General features: G+C 46.8%; 8 protein-coding genes, 2 non-coding genes and 1 pseudogene across 12 annotated transcripts; 7 read left to right on the forward strand and 4 right to left on the reverse strand.

Annotated features, from left to right (window-relative positions):
• The first annotated feature begins 53 nt into the window (after window positions 1–53).
• Window positions 54–4,776, forward strand: LOC6615645. 3 transcript variants are annotated; one of them, XM_002039983.2, is made up of 5 exons: window positions 54–146; window positions 471–683; window positions 791–972; window positions 3,512–3,793; window positions 3,863–4,776. In XM_002039983.2, exons 2-5 carry the CDS (start codon window positions 569–571, stop codon window positions 4,451–4,453), a joined length of 1,170 nt encoding a protein of 389 aa, XP_002040019.1. In that variant the 5' UTR covers window positions 54–146; window positions 471–568; the 3' UTR covers window positions 4,454–4,776. The 3 variants fall into 3 exon arrangements, with proteins under 3 accessions (XP_002040019.1, XP_032571348.1, XP_032571349.1); XM_032715457.1 differs by having other exon boundaries at window positions 471–680; XM_032715458.1 differs by lacking the exons at window positions 54–146; window positions 471–683; window positions 791–972 and adding an exon at window positions 2,419–2,511.
• Window positions 4,777–4,878: 102 nt separating this feature from the next.
• Window positions 4,879–4,960, reverse strand: Trnas-uga. Its single transcript has one exon. It is a non-coding gene; the product is annotated as a tRNA-Ser (tRNA).
• Window positions 4,961–5,449: 489 nt separating this feature from the next.
• Trnas-uga lies at window positions 5,450–5,531 on the forward strand. Its single transcript has one exon. It is a non-coding gene; the product is annotated as a tRNA-Ser (tRNA).
• Window positions 5,532–5,861: 330 nt separating this feature from the next.
• LOC6615648 (rRNA 2'-O-methyltransferase fibrillarin) lies at window positions 5,862–7,656 on the reverse strand. The gene is made up of 3 exons (XM_002039984.2): window positions 7,552–7,656; window positions 6,994–7,433; window positions 5,862–6,609 (listed from the first exon to the last, which is right to left on the reverse strand). The coding sequence occupies exons 1-3, from the start codon at window positions 7,562–7,564 to the stop codon at window positions 6,028–6,030; spliced, it is 1,035 nt and encodes a 344-aa protein (XP_002040020.1). The 5' UTR covers window positions 7,565–7,656; the 3' UTR covers window positions 5,862–6,027.
• Window positions 7,657–7,987: 331 nt separating this feature from the next.
• On the forward strand, window positions 7,988–9,714 carry LOC6615650 (tektin-B1). Its single transcript, XM_002039985.2, has 3 exons — window positions 7,988–8,399; window positions 8,464–8,895; window positions 8,952–9,714. Exons 1-3 carry the CDS (start codon window positions 8,188–8,190, stop codon window positions 9,604–9,606), a joined length of 1,299 nt encoding a protein of 432 aa, XP_002040021.1. The 5' UTR covers window positions 7,988–8,187; the 3' UTR covers window positions 9,607–9,714.
• On the reverse strand, window positions 9,617–11,995 carry LOC6615651 (protein arginine N-methyltransferase 7). The gene is made up of 3 exons (XM_002039986.2): window positions 10,238–11,995; window positions 10,021–10,172; window positions 9,617–9,961 (listed from the first exon to the last, which is right to left on the reverse strand). Exons 1-3 carry the CDS (start codon window positions 11,945–11,947, stop codon window positions 9,706–9,708), a joined length of 2,118 nt encoding a protein of 705 aa, XP_002040022.2. The 5' UTR covers window positions 11,948–11,995; the 3' UTR covers window positions 9,617–9,705.
• Window positions 11,996–12,265: 270 nt separating this feature from the next.
• Window positions 12,266–12,746, reverse strand: LOC116800426. Its single transcript, XM_032715290.1, has one exon. It carries the CDS (start codon window positions 12,614–12,616, stop codon window positions 12,356–12,358), a length of 261 nt encoding a protein of 86 aa, XP_032571181.1. The 5' UTR covers window positions 12,617–12,746; the 3' UTR covers window positions 12,266–12,355.
• Window positions 12,747–13,359: 613 nt separating this feature from the next.
• LOC6615652 (putative gustatory receptor 59b) lies at window positions 13,360–14,100 on the forward strand. The gene has a single exon (XM_032717134.1). It carries the CDS (start codon window positions 13,360–13,362, stop codon window positions 14,098–14,100), a length of 741 nt encoding a protein of 246 aa, XP_032573025.1.
• Window positions 14,101–14,564: 464 nt separating this feature from the next.
• LOC6615653 (putative gustatory receptor 59b) lies at window positions 14,565–15,728 on the forward strand. Its single transcript, XM_002039988.1, has 2 exons — window positions 14,565–15,506; window positions 15,567–15,728. Exons 1-2 carry the CDS (start codon window positions 14,565–14,567, stop codon window positions 15,726–15,728), a joined length of 1,104 nt encoding a protein of 367 aa, XP_002040024.1.
• An 828-nt stretch (window positions 15,729–16,556) lies between these two features.
• LOC116800699 (putative gustatory receptor 59b) lies at window positions 16,557–17,216 on the forward strand. The gene is made up of 2 exons (XM_032717136.1): window positions 16,557–16,988; window positions 17,061–17,216. The coding sequence occupies exons 1-2, from the start codon at window positions 16,557–16,559 to the stop codon at window positions 17,214–17,216; spliced, it is 588 nt and encodes a 195-aa protein (XP_032573027.1).
• Window positions 17,217–17,372: 156 nt separating this feature from the next.
• LOC6615654 lies at window positions 17,373–18,497 on the forward strand (annotated as a pseudogene).
• The last annotated feature ends 717 nt before the right edge of the window (window positions 18,498–19,214 follow it).

Here is a 19,214-nt window from a genome sequence, read left to right on the forward strand (position 1 = left end):
CCAAATAAAATAATGAAATACCATCGGAAGCCAGAATACCAGTTTACCGTTGGCACTCACCGCGAACGGTCACACTGTGTAGCGGTTGGGGGCGGAATTGAATTTATTTGCAAACAAAAATCGAAACACGGGAGCCCGACGTTAGCGTAAGTGTTACGGCCATCGATTCAGCTGCTGGCCAATTAAAATATCATCGATGGTGCACACAGATACGCCGCACACACCCTCACGCACACACGCACCGCCTGGGAACAAGATTCGAGCCCAGAATCTCAATTTGATCAATTTAGCATTCTGGCCATTTGACAATACAAATTGAGACTCGTCTGCACTGGGTACAAAGTTCAGTCCGTGTGCATTGGCCTGTGCCTGTGTGCGAGCGTTCGGGCGTGAGTGCCTGTGTGTGTGTGAGTGTGCAGTACGCAAATGAGAGGAGAAAAAGCAAGAAACCACTGCCAATCATTTTTCAGTCTGTGTCCAAAGCGCTTGTGTGAAAAAAGTATTCTGATTCGCCCGCCCGCCCGTGAAAGTGTTTTCTGCAATTTTCCGCATCCGCATTCGCATCACAATGGCTGCGCACTTTTTCCGCACTGCATTTTACGCAACTGCGGCCAGAAAATCGATGAGTCTGCCCTTCGCCGGCCGGACAGCCGCAACTCTAGCCGTGGGCCTATCATTCGGTGGTAAATCCCTGTCCTCCCGCATCTCACCGACTTATTTATAACTTTTGCATTGCCCACCATCCCCACCGCCATCGCCACACTCCCACTCTACCAACGCACTCGAGCAGCGCAAAATAGCCGGGCAGCCGTGCCGTACGAGAATGCCTACGCGGACAGCTTCTTCGGGGGCTGCCAGACGCAGGGACTGCTCCAGCGGATTCCCCAGACCGGATACATCCAGCCCCCGCTGATGCGGAACTTCTCGAGCCTGCAGACGGGCCACCACCAGCAGCAGCAGCCGGCTCCAAATGTAAGCATATTAGTTGGTACTGGTTCTCCATCGATTCTGGTTACGTGGATTCCAGCGGCTAGATTTCTATTAGGATGCACTCCAAATTCTGACTCTCAAAACTTATCTCTTCAGTTTTTGCATTACTTATTCGTATGATTAATCCAAATTGCCACACTTCAACTTATTGCGAACTTTGATCTTATGGTTCAGATACTCTTAGAATCAGCTCTATCTTCACATTGAGACATTATTTCTTGAGTTACTTCTTCTAAAGCAAAATTATCTCCACGACGCAAGTAGTTCTACAAATATATAAGTACTTTACTAAAGGATAAGATAAACCTGAACCGCCTAAGATTAAACATAGTTGTCCATGACGCGGTCAACGTAGTTCGCATTAGAAATTAGTTTTACAGCTTGAATGGCCAATAATTCCATAAGATATATAATCCCTAAAATTGCCAATACCTATGGTTCTATGCATAAATAAGATATCATACGTGTACGAGCTATAAATTACAGGGTATACGCTAATGAGCTGTGGAAAAACTTGTATTGAACATCTGTTGATCTGTGGTTGAACCTTTAATTACCTCCAATTCGCTTCTTCATTTTAAGCACTTTATAGTTGGTGACTTTGGAAATTTGCATGCTTGAGTAAACTGTAGTCCCTGCACTTTGTACCCGGCAAACGATTCGGTTTCCAATCTCTGCAATGGTGATTTGTACAGATAAGCTTAGCTTACTTTGTATATATATGTACATATTCTAATCGTTGTTTTGCAATTAGTGAGGGTTCATTAACCGCTTGAACTAAACATACAATTACCGACTGCACGTGATATCATCAATATTTCAGTTCCATTGAACTACTGCCCTTATCCTGGGGCGCACTTTTGGATCCACCCTCGCATTCAGCAAGCTCAATTCAGCTGGGGCACAGCTTTTTTCACGATTCAAATCATAATGGCGCCCCAATGCCAAGCTTTCGCTCGATCCGCCAAATGTTCGTGTTCTGTGTTTATTTTTAGGCGGCAAGTTGATACCCAAGTAGAAACTTAAGTCTGGGTATTTCGGATTCAAAGATATTTATACACTCATCATTAAAGGTTAGTGTTAGCTATCAACAAACTAGGGCAGAATACTTCCTTAATATAAAAAGAATCCTGTTAAATTAAATTTCAAGTGGTATCTTATAGTCGAGACTTAGAGTTCACCTTTCGCACAGGGGACTGAGGCTTCCAGTGCCGAAATGTAATTTAAACCAATGCCGCAAAGAGTAGAAAAAACATATTCCTCCATATACACACACAGCAGCTGAAATAACTATGTACCTTCCATGGGGAATGGGAATGTAAGCTCGCCTCAATTCCGCTCAACTATCCGTGATCGTTCCACTGGATCGCTGGACTATATGCTATATAATGTGGATCAGTCAGTCGGTCAAAGTCGTTGCACCTGCTTAGTTTTATCTTCGATATGGACTTCCTAATTGAAATCACATTACTGGTCATATTGGCAATTATACTGCTGAAGATCTATCATTGCGCGAAACGAGTGAGTGGCCATGCGATTGGGGGTCGGTCAAGTTCACAGTGTCAAGCCAAAGTGAAAGTGTTCTCCAGCTCTTTCCACTCTTTCATTAAGTCACGCTTTGTCTCAATTATGTGAGCCTCGTTTAACTCAATAGTGCGGAAACTGTTAGGTCACAATAATGTTTCACTAATCTAAATTGCAACTGCTTATCGTCCGACTTTGCGGGGCTATCTTCGAACTTAGAATGCTATCAGTCGGCTTAGCCTTGCTGAAATGCGGGAAAAGAACCTAAAACCTTTGCACCTCCTTCATTTGGTCACTTGCCTTCGTGCTTGCTACAAGCAACTTCTGATAACTCGCCACTGAAAACGGTATGCATATAGTTTAGGATTAACGAAAAGTTCCATTCAAGGGACAATCCCTTCTGATTTTCCCATAAATCACAGTGTTTGAGAGTTCGAAATGTGATCGTGGTAATTGAATATCAATCGCGGTAACATGATTCCATATAAAATAAGCAAATGCACACACACCTGGCCTTATCTTATCACAAACAGCTGTTGGTGATTGTAACGTGTTGAGTGAGTTTCAAGGTCAGCAGCTGTTGCTGAGGATAAATCAGAGCTAATAATTCATATAAGTATTCCCCCTAATTTGCATGGATTTGGGTTCCCCCGCTAATCTGCCGCCAGACTCTAGCCGATCGGACCATATTAACCACTTAAGCTTTCCTATCTTATCAGTTAGCTGCTCAGGTAGTGACTGGACCTATCCAAACTTGGGTTCGCAGTGCGATTAGTTCATGGAATAGCACAGGTGTAGTCGCTTGGTCGCACATTTGAAGAGCGGAAAGAATCGAAATCGTATGCATATTTGCCTAGTTATTGAATTCTAAACGTATGCCTTGCACTCCAAGTTGTTTGTTGTTCCTAAAGTTTCATTTTACCCACACCCAACGCACTAACCATCCCGCATCAGCTGTGCCCGAACATGACTAATAGCCCGTCTCTCCCGAACTCAGAGTGCCATGGCGCCGTCGAACAATCGCCGGTACTTATCCTCGCAGGATATTACCAAGAACATGACCCTGTACACCAGCACCAAGACCCAAGTCGAGGTGGATCCCAAGACGCTGGCCTTCAAGAAGCCCACTGGCAACCCACTGGTCCTCATGATGGCCTGGCTGATGGCCAAGCAGAAGCATCTGAAGAAGTACGCCCAGATCTACACTGAGATGGGATTCGACGTGGTGGTGGTGCACATCACGCCGTGGCAGCTACTCTGGCCGGTCAAGGGATCCCAGGTAATAGCCAAAGTTTACATTCCAAGTTTAGTCATTCAAGCACTAATGCATCCATTCCCTACTTACCAGGTGGTGGCCGCCGAGACCATTCGATTCCTGGAGAACAACAAGTCGTACGAGCCCATTGTGATGCATGGCTTCTCCGTGGGCGCCTACCAGATGGGCGAGATCATGCTGCAGATGTCGCGCGACATGGATCGCTATGGCAGCATCCTGGACCGCTTCGTGTGCCAGGTGTGGGACAGCGCCGCCGACATCACCGAGATCCCGGTGGGCGTGCCCAAGTCGATCTTCCCGAGGAACGAGCGCATGCAGAGCGCCCTGCGCAACTATACGCTGTACCACCTGAAGACATTCCACAACCAGGCCACCATCCACTACATGCGCTCCAGCCAGATGTTCCACTCCACGCTGCTTAAGGCCCCGGCGCTGTTCTTCGTATCGGACAACGATCCCATCGGTCCGCCGTCCTCCAACCACGCCGTGCGCGAGGACTGGGAGCGTGCGAACATCAAGGTTACGTTCAAGTGCTGGGAGCGGTCCCAGCACGCCGCCCACTACATACGGCATCGCGAGGAGTATCTGCAGACGCTGTTCCAGCATCTGGAGACCTGCGGTGTCTTGGAGGCCATCGGCGTGCCGAAGCGTGCCAAGTTGTAGGAGTCCCCAGCGAGGAGCCGCTGATCAGTTCAGTGATATACATTTATTCAAGAATCAACGCGATTATGATTTTACCCTAGTTGCTAAGAACTAAAGATTAACGAGCAAAGTAAAACCAATGTCCTCTTTGAATGATTATGATCTGTGTGTCTCTCGCGAGGCAGAATCTTCAAAAGCCCGCACGGGAAATTCCTAGGCTAAGCTTAAAATCGTATTTCATCAACTGAGAGAAGAATGCACTACGTCTCTATATTGTTACATATATTTTGAGATCGCTGCAAAAAAGCTAAATAAAGTAATTTAAATTATACGAACACATTAAATGAGAGTTTCAATAAAGTATTTGCACAAAATATATTCTTAAAAGGTCTGAAAAAATATCTCTGGTTAAACTTGGTTCGAAAAAAAAGCGGTACAAGACACATCGCTGCGGACAGGACTTGAACCTGTGCGGGTAGAACCCAATGGATTTCAAGTCCATCTCCTTAACCACTCGGACACCGCAGCCTTATCGAATTTCGCTCCATTTGCTCCTGATATCTCTCCCTGCATAATTCTATGCTGATAAGCATCTGCATTTCTGCAAAGGGATGAAAGTAAATCGCTTGATATTTGAATGCAGAAATAAATATGCAGTTGCATATTTTGTTCAATATCAAGCCACAATTTTCAGGTTAATTGATAGCTGCTCTTGATGACATATGGTCAAACTTCTTAATGTAAACAATTAACTTAAGTGGTTAAAAATAATGTAGTAATAGAACAACAAAAATGGATTTATTTATTTGTTAAGCTAATAATGTTTATGGATTCCATTAGCCACGTAAACGAAACTCCAATTTTCATTAAGAATGGCTTGAGCCGAGACACCACCCCGGCAATAGTTCTTGGTTCGTGTCCGTATAAATGGTACGTCATCCCTGTGCATGATAGATGAGGGGGGTCCGGAACCCTATGCCTTATAGCAAATGGGAACTTTGCCACCGAGGCAGAACAGCTGCGGTGTCCGAGTGGTTAAGGAGATGGACTTGAAATCCATTGGGTTCTACCCGCGCAGGTTCGAATCCTGTCCGCAGCGCAGGTATCTTTTTATTTTTTTCTTTATCTTCGGCACTTGTTTTATTTTATTTATTGTGCATTTGCTGCATTAGCTGACCTTAATAATATTTGTTTGACATTTCTTTGTTAAGCATTACTCTTTCTGTGATGATTGGGCTTCAGGAGTTTTCTTATACACACAACTAAAGTATTGTTTCCTTTGTAAACTGAATGCAGAGTTTTGAAAACATGCAGACTAAATCCACTAAAAGGGCAAGATAAAAACAAACTTGTGTAGTCCCGCCCAGCAATTTTCCGAAATACCTCTCAGACCGTAAAGATCTTCAGCTCAAATAGGAACTCCATATTGTTACACTGGCATTTGGTTTTTGTGTATATTTTGTACGTCTGCTACAAAAATAGTGTGCATTTTGATTTATCTTTACAACTATGGTTTTATATTTAAAAGAAACTTAATACAACTCGTCTGTATTAGTACAATAGCCTTAAAACTAAACCCAGCAGAAGACGATTTCTCACTGCTTGGGCGGTGGTCGGTAGACGCCAACGACGACGGCGTGGTCTCTCTCGTAGGGCTCCAGCGTGAGCTGCTCCTGCGGCTTCAGCTTGTCCGCCTGCATCTTCTTTACCTCGGCAGCGAATACCGCCTCGGGCTGCGCCGTCGAGTCGATGCAGGAGGCCTTGATCGAGATGACAAAGTGTCCGCCGTTCTTCAGGAAGTGCTGGGCATTCAGCGCCACAATGCGGCCCTGATCCGGCTGGGCAACGTCAGCGAAAATGGTGTCCACCATGCCCACCAGCATGCGGTACTTGTGCGGATGGCGAGCGTCCTCGATGATGGGTATGATGTTGGTTCGTTTCTTGGCCACGTTGATCAGATCGCGACCGGATCGGTGTGAGAACTCCACGGCGTAGACCAGACCCTCGGGTCCCACCACATCGGACACATGCGAGACTGTCGTTCCGGAGGCGGCGCCCAGGTAGAGAACCTTAGAGCCCGGCGGCATGTGAATCTGCTCGACGCCACCCAGAACGGCCGCAGCCAGCTTGGAGCGGAAGGGATTCCACACGCGGTACTCAATCTTCTCGCCATTGGTCTGCAAAGAAATCGGAAGAATAGATTTAAATTCATTGCTCTTTCTCATAAATTAAAGCAGAAAGTAAAAAGTAAGTTGAGTGAAATACAGAGTAGTTGGGATTGTTCAGGTAGCTTCAAATCACTTTTCAAAATGGTGGACTTGTTTGGGTTCTGTTTGTTTTGGGATATAAAGATAGATAGATGGGAATTCGCCTCAGTTGTGCATTATTCTAAGCAGCCCTTGGAGCCCCGCGACTGCTTCACGTGCACCTGGAGTGCACACAGCCACAGGTGGCCGCCAAGGATGCTCATGGCCACATGATGCCATGTTCTGTACCCCTGCACAACCTCATCATAAGCTAGGAATAGGAAAGGTAAGTGAATAAAGAGGAGAACAACAAACCTCAACTGAGATGCGCTTCTCGCCGTAGACTTCGGAGCCGGGTACAAAGTTCCTGGTGACCAGAGCGTCCTCCTTGCCGCGGGCAATGAACACTCCCTCGTGACGATGCGGCTCGATGGTGACGGTCTTGCCGCCCTTGAAGCCGCCAGTACCACCACCACGTCCTCCTCCGCCGCGACCGCCGCCTCCACGGCCGCCGCCACCGCGACCTCCGCCGCCGCCACGTCCTCCGAAGGCACCACGACCGCCGCCGCCACCACCACCGCGACCACCTCCTCCACGGCCACCACCGAATCCTCCACGGCCACCGCGATCGCCGCCGCCACCGCGTCCACGGCCGCCTCCAAATCCGCCACCTCCTCCGCCGCCGCCGCCACCACGGCCACGGAATCCACCTCCTCCTCCTCCGCCGCCGCCGCCACCACCGCGTGGACTAAATCCTGCAATAGAAAAGATCCGCATTTGAAATTCGTTTGAATCAGAGGTTAAGTTGGAGACTTTCAGAAGCGAAATCGTCGCCTGCTTCGATTTGCATCGTTAGAGCATGCTTTTACGCACCTGGTTTGCCCATTTTATGCAGCTGTACTTGCACTTTTTAATACAACTTTCGATGAAATGTGATTGAGTCCGTTAACACGCGGCAACCAAAACGCTTGAAAAGAAAAACACGTGTGTGCGGGAGTGTGACCGCAGCAGTGATTTTAGGGATAAAATACCGAAGTGCGCACGGAAAAATACCAAGAGGATGATGTTAGTGTGGATGTTTGGTGGGAAACTTGGCTGGGGATGTAGCTGAGTTCAACACCAGGCGGAGAGGGGATTGTGCACAGTGGTACAAAGGTTGAAGAACTGTTTAAAATGTTTTTGAATTTATTATGTATTTCTCACCTGTATCCTTAAGCCGTTAAGTAATCATTATTCAAATCTTAATTATATTATTATTATTATTATATTCTATTTATCTGATTTTTGTAACTAGGGAAGTATGTGGTTAGGAAGTACAATCCCGTAGTCCTTGACAATGACCCCAGCGCCTTGGAGATCTAGTGTTCGTTGACCAAACAAACAGCCACTTGAAATCGATGTTTGAGAACAACTTTCCATTCCGCTTTGGGAGTTCTAGTTAGGAGCACACACTTTCTGAAATTGTTAACGCTTAAATCCTGCTGTTTTACCTAAACTTTTGCAAACACAATGGCATTCCGCTCGGTGGTTACGATGGAGAAGCCGCTCCAGCACATTTCGCTGACGGACTGGTACGCCCGAGTGAACCAGATGCGGAATGTGGCGGATGCCAGGAGAGCTGATGCCTTTGCCATCCGCCACTCATCCCGATCCCTGAGGAACGAGACGCGGATCGAGGGCGACTGGGCCAACTACGAGACAAATGAGGCTCTGACCGATCGGTGAGTGTCCATATCTTAGATTGGGATTAACAGCACGATTTATAATATGTAATTTGAACATCAGCATCTCCGAGTTAAATCGCTGGCGGGATATCATTTCCAAGTCCTTCGAGAAGATCGAGCGCGAGATCTTCATGCTGCAGGAGGAGAAGAATGCCACGGAACGGGAGCTGGAGGCGTTGGCAGGTCCGATTTCCGTGATAGCCGAGTGCCTGACCATAAGGGACGGTCGCCTCGGATCGGAGATCACCTACGATGAGGCCGACACCGAGATCAAGAACGAACTGGTCGTGTTGGAGAACAACCAGCGACTGCTGGCCGATCGATGCCAGAAGGCGTGGGAGAAGCTTAATCGTCTGGAGGAAGTGCGCTTCAAGATCGGGCTGGAGATCGAGTTCAAGGTGGAGGCGGTGCAGCTGGACAACTCGCAGCTGGCGCTCGATCGCAACTCGGCCAATATCTCCTACAAGCCGGATCCCACAAGGAATCCGAAGAAGTAAGTCACACATGGTACGTCTCTTAGCTCAGTAGGATAACTAACCAATCACTTAGTTCCTGTTCCTACGAGACGTGGCTGGAGAACGTGAAGAACATAAAGCTGCTGGCGGAGAATGAGCTGGCAGACACGTACGCCATCCGGGAGGCTTTGTTCGTGTGCCGCGAAAAGGCGCGCAACATGCTGCAGTCGCAGCAGGAGCGGGCGGAGCACACCATCCGCAAGCGGATCTTCGAGACGCAGCGGGCCAGGAACGAACTGGAGTGGCAGCAGCTCAAGATGAAGGAGGAGATGGAGAGGGCGATGTGCGAGATCCGCACCTCGGAGAATGCGTTGCGTGACAAGACGGATGCACTGAAGCTGGCCGAGACACGCCTGGAGAACCGTGCCCAGAGGTCGGGCATGGAACTGTGCATGGACCTGGCCCACGACATGCTCTGCTTGGAGGTGGAGAAGCTGCGAGAGATACGACGCCGACTGCAGGCCAAGATCGACGAGAGCAAGACCAACTTCAGTCTGCTGGAGGAGCACGGCAAGCGAATCGACGTGGATCTGGAGAACAAGCAGCACTCGCTGATGACGGACATCAGGGCCCTGGATCTGCGCATGCGTCTCCGGGGCGGCGAGTTCGGCTCCAAGGTGGCCAACGCCTCGCAGACGGACAGGAACATAACCCTCACCCGCATGGAGAACGAGATTCCCAAGGACTAGACTGCGACTATGCCTCTTGCTCACTTAATCATTCTATTTGCCCTGACGTTCGTTGCACGTTGTAATTTGTCCAAATTATTGTGAATAAATGGTATAATGTTAAAGCTTCTTCTGGCCAAAGCTGAAGTTCAGTTCACCCAGCAGGGGCTTGAAATCCGTGCTCCATTCAAGATGCGTAACAGCGTCTTTGGGTTTCCGTGGAAAGTGCACACCCTGTCGCACAAACATGTCCCACTTTACGAACTCGCCGGGCACGACAGGTTCACTGGGACCACTACTAACAATGGATCTGGGGCTGTTGTCCTCCACCAACTGCCAGTACACCCATAAGGCCACTCCGTTGCAAATTCCGGTGCTGAAAGGGAATGAGTTTTGAATTGAATCTTTGCATAACATTAATGCCGAATCACTCACTGCTTGAGCTCAATGCTGCCCTTCAGGCTGTGCTCTTGGCCAAAGTTACTAAAATCCACACTAAGGACTTCCTGGGGTTCTGAGAGTGCGCGGCAGGGGTATTCCCAGAGGGGCTGCGCCTCCACCAGGGACACTGCCTGCTCTGCTGATCTCTGCAAGCAAAATAATCCACATTTCAATTATTGATCAACAAGTTAATAAAGAATTGCAGACGTACCTCCACCATTTCGTCAAACAGACGCAGATCAAATCCCTCGCAGCTGCCAACGGGCGCTCGAATCTTGTGCAGATCCAGAAACTCCACGGGAAGAGCGTAGATGCGCGCCGAGCACGGCGAAATCTTTACACCCTCCGGCAGCCTGTCCTTGATTTTGGTGAGCAGGGAGCCAAAGTAGAAGTTGTCCCAGGGCAGAATCGCATTGAGGAAGTAGGGCTCAGCGAAAATGTGAGTGAGCGCAGCTAGCTGAGAGTCCTCCAGTTCCTCCACCTTGTCCAAGAACTGGACGTTCTTCAGCTGGTTGTGCTTAACAATCGACTCGAGTAATCTACGCGAGAAGCGATGGGGTTCGTGGAGCAGCACAGACGCAGCACCCAAAGCAGAGCTAGCCAGTCCCAGCAGGCAGCCGTTACCGAGGACCAGGACATTCGACTTCTCCGCCTCTATGCTTTCCTCCAGGTAGCGCAGGTAGCGCTTGTTTCGGGGGGACTGGTTGAGCTGGCCAATCCTACCGCGTGAGTAGGTCATGTGCAGGTCGCAGGTGCAGGTATGACGCCGCACGCTCTTCGTGGGCGCCTCTTCGCGAGCATCGAACCAGAGGGAGTACTCATCGTGGTGGCAGCTGAGGTGGAAGGATTTACCTGCCTCGAGCAGTTGCAGGGGCTTGGGTATGTAGTAAATGGCCTGCATCCAGTGATCCCGCCAGGGCACCACATTGGGCAGCGGGTGATCCTTTGCCTTCTCGGCCGCCAGCTCCTTCAGCTGTGGATGCGCCCAGTAAGGAGCACAGCTGAGCAGTATCTCGCCGCCATCGTCCAGCTGAATGTCCCACCAGTAGAAGACCAGCTCAGCGGCCCCCGGTTGCTTGGACTGCAGCTTTAGTAGTTGCGCCCGTTGCTTCTCCCGCTCCTGCTTGCGCTGGAAATCGAACTGGAAGATCTCGACGGGATCGGTGAGCGGGCGGAAGGCGGAGATTGGCAGCTGCGAAAGCTGGACGTCGTGCAGAGCCGCCTCTCCTTGGCAGCTCTTCAGCTGCTCCGGTGGGTGCAGCAAAGGTTCGCCGTCCAAGTTGGCAATCGTTTTCAGGCTGTTCCACTGCGCAGCTAGCGGAGATTGCGCCACCTGGGCGTAGCATCTGGCACGGGCGGGAATGCAGAGGGCGTCCTCGGTCAGCAGTTCGGCGTGGGCATGGTTGTAGATACCGATGGCGCCCTCCCCAATCAGTTCTGTATCCAGCAGCTCAGCCACTAGCAGATTGGCCTTTCGCGGCATATCCTCGCCCACTTGGATCTCCGTGGACCGCTTTCGGATGAGTCGCACCTTGTCGCCAGCTCCGTTGGCCGCCAGAATCTTCTCCGCGCAATTGGCCATTGGCAGGAAGGCCTCGCAAGCGGTCACCGAATCCGCCCCTGCCGCCAAGGCCATCATAGACAGGATTCCCGTGCCCGTGCCGATGTCCAGCACGTGCACCTCCCTGCCCGCCTCTCGCATTCCGGCTATGGTCTTCCTAAGTGCGCCAAAGTACTTCTGATTCCGCTCCCAGTCGTGCAGCATGTCGCCGAATCCCGCGTTGGCCACCTCCAGGTGGTAGTCGTAGTCATCGCCGCGCTCCTGCCAGGAGTTCTGCCCCGTTATCGGGTTCATCACTTGCAAGAAGCAGGACATGCTGCGCGGTGCCAGGAAACGTGACTTTAGAAAATTCCTCAACATAAAAAGCGGCGAAATAAACACCGTCCACAGTGATGGCACCAGTTGATTCTTAGAGATGCTCTACTACTCGAACTCGCAGAAATAGCTAATCAAAACCAGATATACGCGAGTTGTATTTGCTTTAACATACCAAATACTATATTTGAAGCTGAAAATAAAGAGCCAGTGAAATGTTGTTTTTATTTCCAAATTTAAAATTAGCTGAGTAAAAACATAGAGATAATGTCAGCGTCGCCAGACTGCCACAGAACTAAGCCATCTGGCAGCCCCTCGCTTTTAAGAATAACTATCGACAGCCCGCTTAAAAACCGATAAGTTCAAAGTAAGGTTTATATGGTGTATTAATTTTTTTATTGTCATATTTGATATATCTTATTGCTTATTTCTTATATCTACAACATGGTTATCTTAAAACTGATGATCGAGCCGACGTTTTACGCTAGCCAGAAGTTTTGCGCGATGTCGCAATCCATAATTTCTGACCAAAGGAGTCTCGTTCCCGAACTTTTTGTTCTTCTTGGCGGAAACAGTAGAAGTCGAAGGATGCCAGGATGAATCTGCCTTTGGGTAGGACCAATTGTTGACCATAAAATCCACCAGTGAAATTCCCAGTACAAGGAGAATAAGGCAAGCAGGATTCACTTGGAGAAACGACAGAGAACTTTCCATTCTTGTATGTTTACTTCTTGAGGTGCTGATAACGAATGATAAGCTGATCCCGATATCCAACGTATTTATATAGTAACCAGGTAGAATTTAGCCATTCAATCAACTAAGTTAGTACCTGTCATTGGATCAAAAGGTCAAAAAAGGGTTGGTGTAAACAAGGTTTGGTAAACAAGGTCATAAATACAAATCCTATTGTTTTGACACGGCTTTGAACTTTGAGCTTGTGCAAACATCTCTATTCGGGCATTGTTGCGCAGAAAAAAGGGTTTATTAAAGTAAAAACAAACCGCTAAGGTAGTTAATTCATGTTGCTAAAAATAGCACTACTCGCTTTTAAAAGCCTTATCAACAATTTTAGATCTACGGCTTGCGTTTGCTTACACTTATGGGAATTTTAATGGTTGTCATAATCTGTCAATCGGCAAAACGAATGCTCATTCGCTATCTGCAAGCAGATAGGTTCAATATTTTCAAAACAAACACTACTGCGGTTAGTGTAGGCTGACTTCTGGTAGAAAGAGGTTCTCTGCGGCAGGATAATGGAGAAACAATTTAAGATCTACCATGGATATGCCCAGCTCATTGGCATGACGTCTTACAGGATAGTAAATGGCAAATGTATTCAATCGAGGATAACCCAGGCATACGCCCTGGTATGGAACATTGGAACGATAGTAACATTAGCCTGGATGTTTTGGTGCGCAGGCACAGATATGATGAGGTCGTCCTGGTTCCCGGAAACGATGTCTATGGTGCCATTGGTTCTCTATTCTGTTAACTATGCGGTTATAGTATATGTTCTGATATTCCGCTCGTATCGGGATAGTCTTTTTTCCGATTTGGTGGACATAACCGATCAGTTAAACCGTAAAATGGAGCTGGCCGAAAGGAAAACGATTTTAAAACTTAGGAAACTGTTGTATTTGAAGTCGTTCACCCTCACCTATCTTAATCTGGGATCTTTTCTATCGTTTTTATTTCTAAAAGATCGATTTTTGGAAGCAATTATAATAGGTGTAGCCTACAGCATCCTGAACACCAGTAACTACTTTTACTTCACCTCCTTTTGGCAAATCGCTAGAGGCTATGACTTTGTGGATTGCGAGATAAGAAATCTAACCTCCTTTAAGTCTGGCAGTAATGTTAATGATTTCTCGGAGGTCCTGCAAGATCTGTGGTCCTTTCACTGGACCCTCAGCCTAATGGCCCGCAGAATAAGTCGAGTCTATGGAGTCCACATGCTCGTCTCGCGCACCGAATACGTTTTGTTCGCTGTTGTTTATGGTTACGTGGGAATCATTTTCCTGTTCCAAGGAATGAGTCTGATGTTAATTCATGCTGGCCTGATATACTTCATTCGGGCTTTGGACTTCTTCCTGAACGATGTCATCTGTGACCTGACCGCCAGGTATCAAAGTTATCCAAAACACGAACTTATCGAAGGAGTTATAAACCAGAAGGCGGTAGAGTATCGAGTAAACTAGATAGAGTTCCAAACTTAATACTATAATTACAGTTTAGTGCCTATCTGATCTACGAGAGCAGCATGAGACTCGACTTATGTGGACTCTACTTGCCCAGTAAGGCCAGGTGGCTTAAAATGATGGGAGTTGTTGCATGCAACGCCATATTGCTGCTTCAGTTTGATTTGACACTGAGTAGATAAGTGTAATAGGAATCAAATATGTAGAGAATAAAATGTTTTTTTTTAATATTAAATACAGTTAAAGAGTCTTTTCAAGTAGCATATTACTTCCCTTTCAATGCGAAAACAGAGCAATCTTAATGGAAAACTGGTCATCAAGGCTGGTTATCATTACCATGCTGATTTGGATCGCCCTGCGGAATAACACTTTTCCTAATTACCATTTTTGAGATGGAAAATACGAGCTAACAACTTTAGTTGCACTGCGAAACCCTTCAAATGCGGTCCATTCGGTTACCAACAATGAAGCGGATAGGTCAAGCGTATAACGTATACGCCGTGTTCATCGGCATGACGTCATACGAAGCAATGGGTGGAAAATTCAGGCAGTCGCGGATTACTCGGATATATTGCTTGCTTATAAATGCCATCTGCTTGACTTTGCTGCCGAGGGCATTCTGGAAATCGGCCAAGCTATTGAGTGCGGCGGACTGGATGCCTTCGTACATGAGGGTCACTCCGTACATCATGTTTACAACCAACTATGCTGCCATAGCCTACACCCTGATCTCGCGATGCTACAGGGACGCCATGCTGATGGACTTGCAACGCATTGTGCTGCAAGTGAATCGGGAAATGTTGCGCACGGGAAAGAAAATGAACTCACTACTTCGACGGATGTTTTTCTTGAAAACATTTACATTGACCTACTCGTGCTTGTCGTACATTCCGGCGGTTTTCATTTACCAGTGGAGAGCTCAAAACTGGTCCAATCTTTGCAATGGACTCTTGGTTAACATTTCCCTAACTATCCTGGTTGTCACCACATTCTTCTACTTCATCTCGCTGTGGCACGTAGCCAAGGGATATGACTTTGTCAACCAGCAACTAAAAGAGGTTGTCTCCTCCCAATCGATGGACTTGAAGAGGAAGTCAAAAGAACTCCGCAGCCTGTGGGCTCTGCACAGAAATCTTAGTTATACAGCCCGCAGGATAAACAAGCACTACGGTCCCCAAATGCTTGCCCTGCGATTTGATTACTTCATATACTCCATAATCAACGGTTGCATAGGCACGATTTACTCGACCACCGACCAGGAGCCCTCGTTTAAAAAGGTATTCGGATCCCTAGTTTACTGGGTACGGAGTTTCGATTTCTTTCTGAACGATTATATCTGCGATATGGTCAGCGAGTACCAAATCCAGCCAAAGTTCTTCGCCCCCGAAAGCAGCATGTCCCACGAGGTGGCTTGAGATGAAGTCTTATTTAGTAAACTTTCCTTCTAAAGTAATTACCATTTTCAGCTGAGTTCTTACTTGATCTATGAGAGCAGTACGCGACTGGATCTGTTGGTCTGCGGACTCTATCCCGTCAACAAGCGGAAATGGTTGCAAATGGTGGGCTCCATCATCGTCCACTCCAGCATGCTGTACCAGTTTCATCTCGTCATGCGAGGTGGTCTTTAGTACCGCGAATAACTATCAATAAATTTGTTGTCCGTAAGTCCGACGTTTTTTACTACACACTTTGGGTCGAGTGATTTCAGAACTTATTTGAGCTATTAAGATTATTGCCAGATAAAAATGACATTCAAAACATGTTCTGCAAACTGGAAACGTCAGACTGTCATGATTGTGTACCATATGACTGCATCGATGCTATCAGCTTTACACTTAAGTCAATTTCGAGACACTTTAATTTTATTAGTCTAAACTTACCACTTTTTTAGTTTCACTGTGTTAGTCTACGTTGAACTTCCCACGACAGCGGATACTTTAGATATGAAAAGACTGACTGCCGTATATAACGTATACGCCCTGTTAATCGGCATGACATCCTACAGATTCGTGGATGGCAGACTCCATCAAACGAGGATGATGCGGTCATATGGACTGCTTGTGAATATTATACTATTGGCTGTTCTGCCCTTCTTCCTGTGGGTGGATGCCACGTTGATTTCAAGCGTTGAACTGCTGCCTCGCTTCATAGTAATGTCGCCTTTCGTTCTGCATAGTGCGACTTATGCGGTAACATTGTCTATTTTGATCTCCAGATGTAAGGACGAAAGAATGCTTAAAGGTCTTTATCAATTAAACAGCCAGTTAAATCGCAAGATGCAGCGATCAGGAAAATGCACGAGCAGCAAGTTACGCAGAGTATTACTTCTGAAAACATGTGTAGTCGCCGTGACTTCGGTCGGCCACTTTGTGTCTACTCTGATCTTCGCCAGAATACGAAGTTATAATTTCATACAACTGCTCGCCGACCTAACCATTAACACAGCTTTCAATATAATGATCGGGGGAGTCTTCTTGCACTTTCTGTACTTCTGGAACATCAGACGAGGATACGAGTTCATCAACCTGCGCATCGAGGATCTACTTCCTGCCCTAAAACCACTCACAACAAGGCAGGTACGGGAAATTCATCACCTGTGGGCATTGCACGCCCATCTTGAAAGGATTTCGATGAGGTTAAAAAGGAGTTGCGGTCTCCAACTGCTGGCCATGCGACTCGACTACTTTTTGCACTGCATCATCCTTTGTTTCGTGGTCATTGCTATTCCACAAAGAGTGTCTCCTCCAAATGCAGCAACCTACTTTCTGAGCTTCATTTGCTGCGTTCGCAGTCTGGAAATTTTCATAATCGATTACCTTCTCGAAACTATGAGTACTTATCATAGTAAACCCATGGACGCAGTCATCGAGGGTAGAATGTCCAAGGAGGTAAGTAAGTCTAGGGTTTGAGATCAATGATACGGGTGTCCTTTTGACACCTCGATTTAATTTCATTGGCAGCTTGGCGCATTTATCATATACGGAAGGAGTATGGAGCTGAATCTGAAGCTCTGCGGCATGTATCTGCCAAATCGAACCAGCTTTCTCCACATGGCCGAGGGCATTCTGTGCCACTTTATGCTCCTGGTGCAGTTTCTTTTGATTTTCAGTAATTAAGCTTTGTATTGTAGTTCATTCATTTGGGTAATGCTCTTCGTATCAGTATCATTTCCGCATTTCTATCTTGCTTTCAATGAAATCGGGCTCGCGGGCTCATTAGCCAAGCAATAGTCATCAGTTAATTCTACAAACTAGTGCACAAAGGACGTCGTCATGGTTTACTGGATGATTAAATTGTATTTCCGCTACTCGCTGGCAATTGGAATTACATCACAACAATTTTCCAATCGAAAGTTTTATAGTACCCTATTTTCTCGGACTTATGCTCTAGTCGCCAACATCGTGACGCTCATCATGTTGCCCATCGTAATGTGGCAGGTTCGATTGGTTTTCCAGCAGAAAAGGTCCTATCCGCAGCTCATTCTGATCACCAATAACGTGAGGGAAGCGGTGTCCTTCCTGGTCATATTGTACACAGTCCAGTCGCGAGGATTTCGCGACACAGCGTTTAAGGAGATGCAACCACTGCTGCTAACACTATTCCGAGAAGAGAAGCGATGTGGCTTTAAGGGCATAGGCGGTGTACGAAGGTCCTTGAGGATTCTTCTATTTGTGAAGTTCTTCACGTTGTCTTGGCTGTGCGTCACAGACACCTTGTTTCTGTTCTACTCGAGCGATGCGATAATCTTGGTTAACATGGTCAGGATTTTTTTCATGTGTAGTACCAACAATATTCTGGAAATGGTGCTCGTGGCTTCGATTGCGTCAACAGGCGTCTGGACCAAATTGTGAAATCGAAATCGCCTAGGAATCACAGGGAGCTGCAGCATCTCTGGCTACTCCATGCCTGCCTCACCAAGACAGCGCTCAACATAAACAAAATCTACGCCCCCCAGATGTTGGCCTCCCGCTTCGATCACTTTGTAGTCGGTGTGATCCAGGCTTATTGGGGAGCTGTGTTCACCTTCGACCTCACCACGCCCTTCTTTTGGGTCGTTTACGGCAGTGTCCAATACTACGTGCGCTCCTTGGACTACTATCTCATCGATAACATGTGCGATGTGGCGGTGGAGTACCACGATTCAGCCAAGCACTCCTGGAGTGAAGTTCGCTGGACAAAAGAGGTATCTGCATTCGCTGCTATTCCTTGTTGAGATGCTCATGCAACTACTTTCATTTCAGATAAGCTCCTATGTGATCTATTCGAATAGTTCGAAGTTGCACCTCTGGTCTTGTGGGCTTTTCCAAGCCAATCGCAGCATGTGGTTTGCCATGGTCAGCAGCGTGTTGTATTACATACTAGTTCTACTGCAATTTCATTTAGTTATGGGAAAGTGATTGTAGTTGCTTGAACCGCTCTTAACTAAAGAATGTAACTTAAGCGTTTGTAAGAAACTATTTTCTGGCCCGAAATAATTTTAAACGCTTCCGGGCAACAAAATCGGTCTGTTCTGCGGCAGCCAATAATTTCCTATTCGATAATTTCCAAATGAATGCGTTCAGCAAATAAATTCAGCTTTGACAGCACTCGCTGTTGAAATTTAAAACGAAATCACGTTTTGCTGTTGCATACTTTTTGGCGTATGTACATCTGCTCTACGTTGTACGTGATGAAAGTTGCGTCATAAACACAGGCACACAACACAGTGGCGAAATGCTGGAAATGGCACCAGGTGAATCGGGTGAGTTTAGAGTTAAGGGAGGCATAAATAAAACGAAGTAAAATAAATCAAAGCATAATTTTCGAAATAAATTCGTTGCTACCAAACGCCGAATGTAAATCTAATTCCTTCTGCAGGCAAAACGTGCATCCAAGTTGTGCACTGTTTCATTTCTGGAATTTAAAACCACTTCCCTTTACAATCGGCTTATCGTGCAATCCTTTTATTAAAAATAGTCCAATCGGAATGGAACTACAAATAATTAAGCTACAGAAAAACAATGTATCTCTTTCAACTAATCGAGTAACATAGATTTATTTCGATAAGAATTTGTAAAAATCTTAGTTGTATCACAGCTTTTAATACAGCCATCGTTTTATATTAAACGTAGAAA

The sequence above is a fragment of the Drosophila sechellia genome, chromosome 2R (assembly GCF_004382195.2).
Source record: "Drosophila sechellia strain sech25 chromosome 2R, ASM438219v1, whole genome shotgun sequence".
Classification (NCBI taxonomy): Eukaryota; Metazoa; Arthropoda; class Insecta; order Diptera; family Drosophilidae; genus Drosophila; species Drosophila sechellia.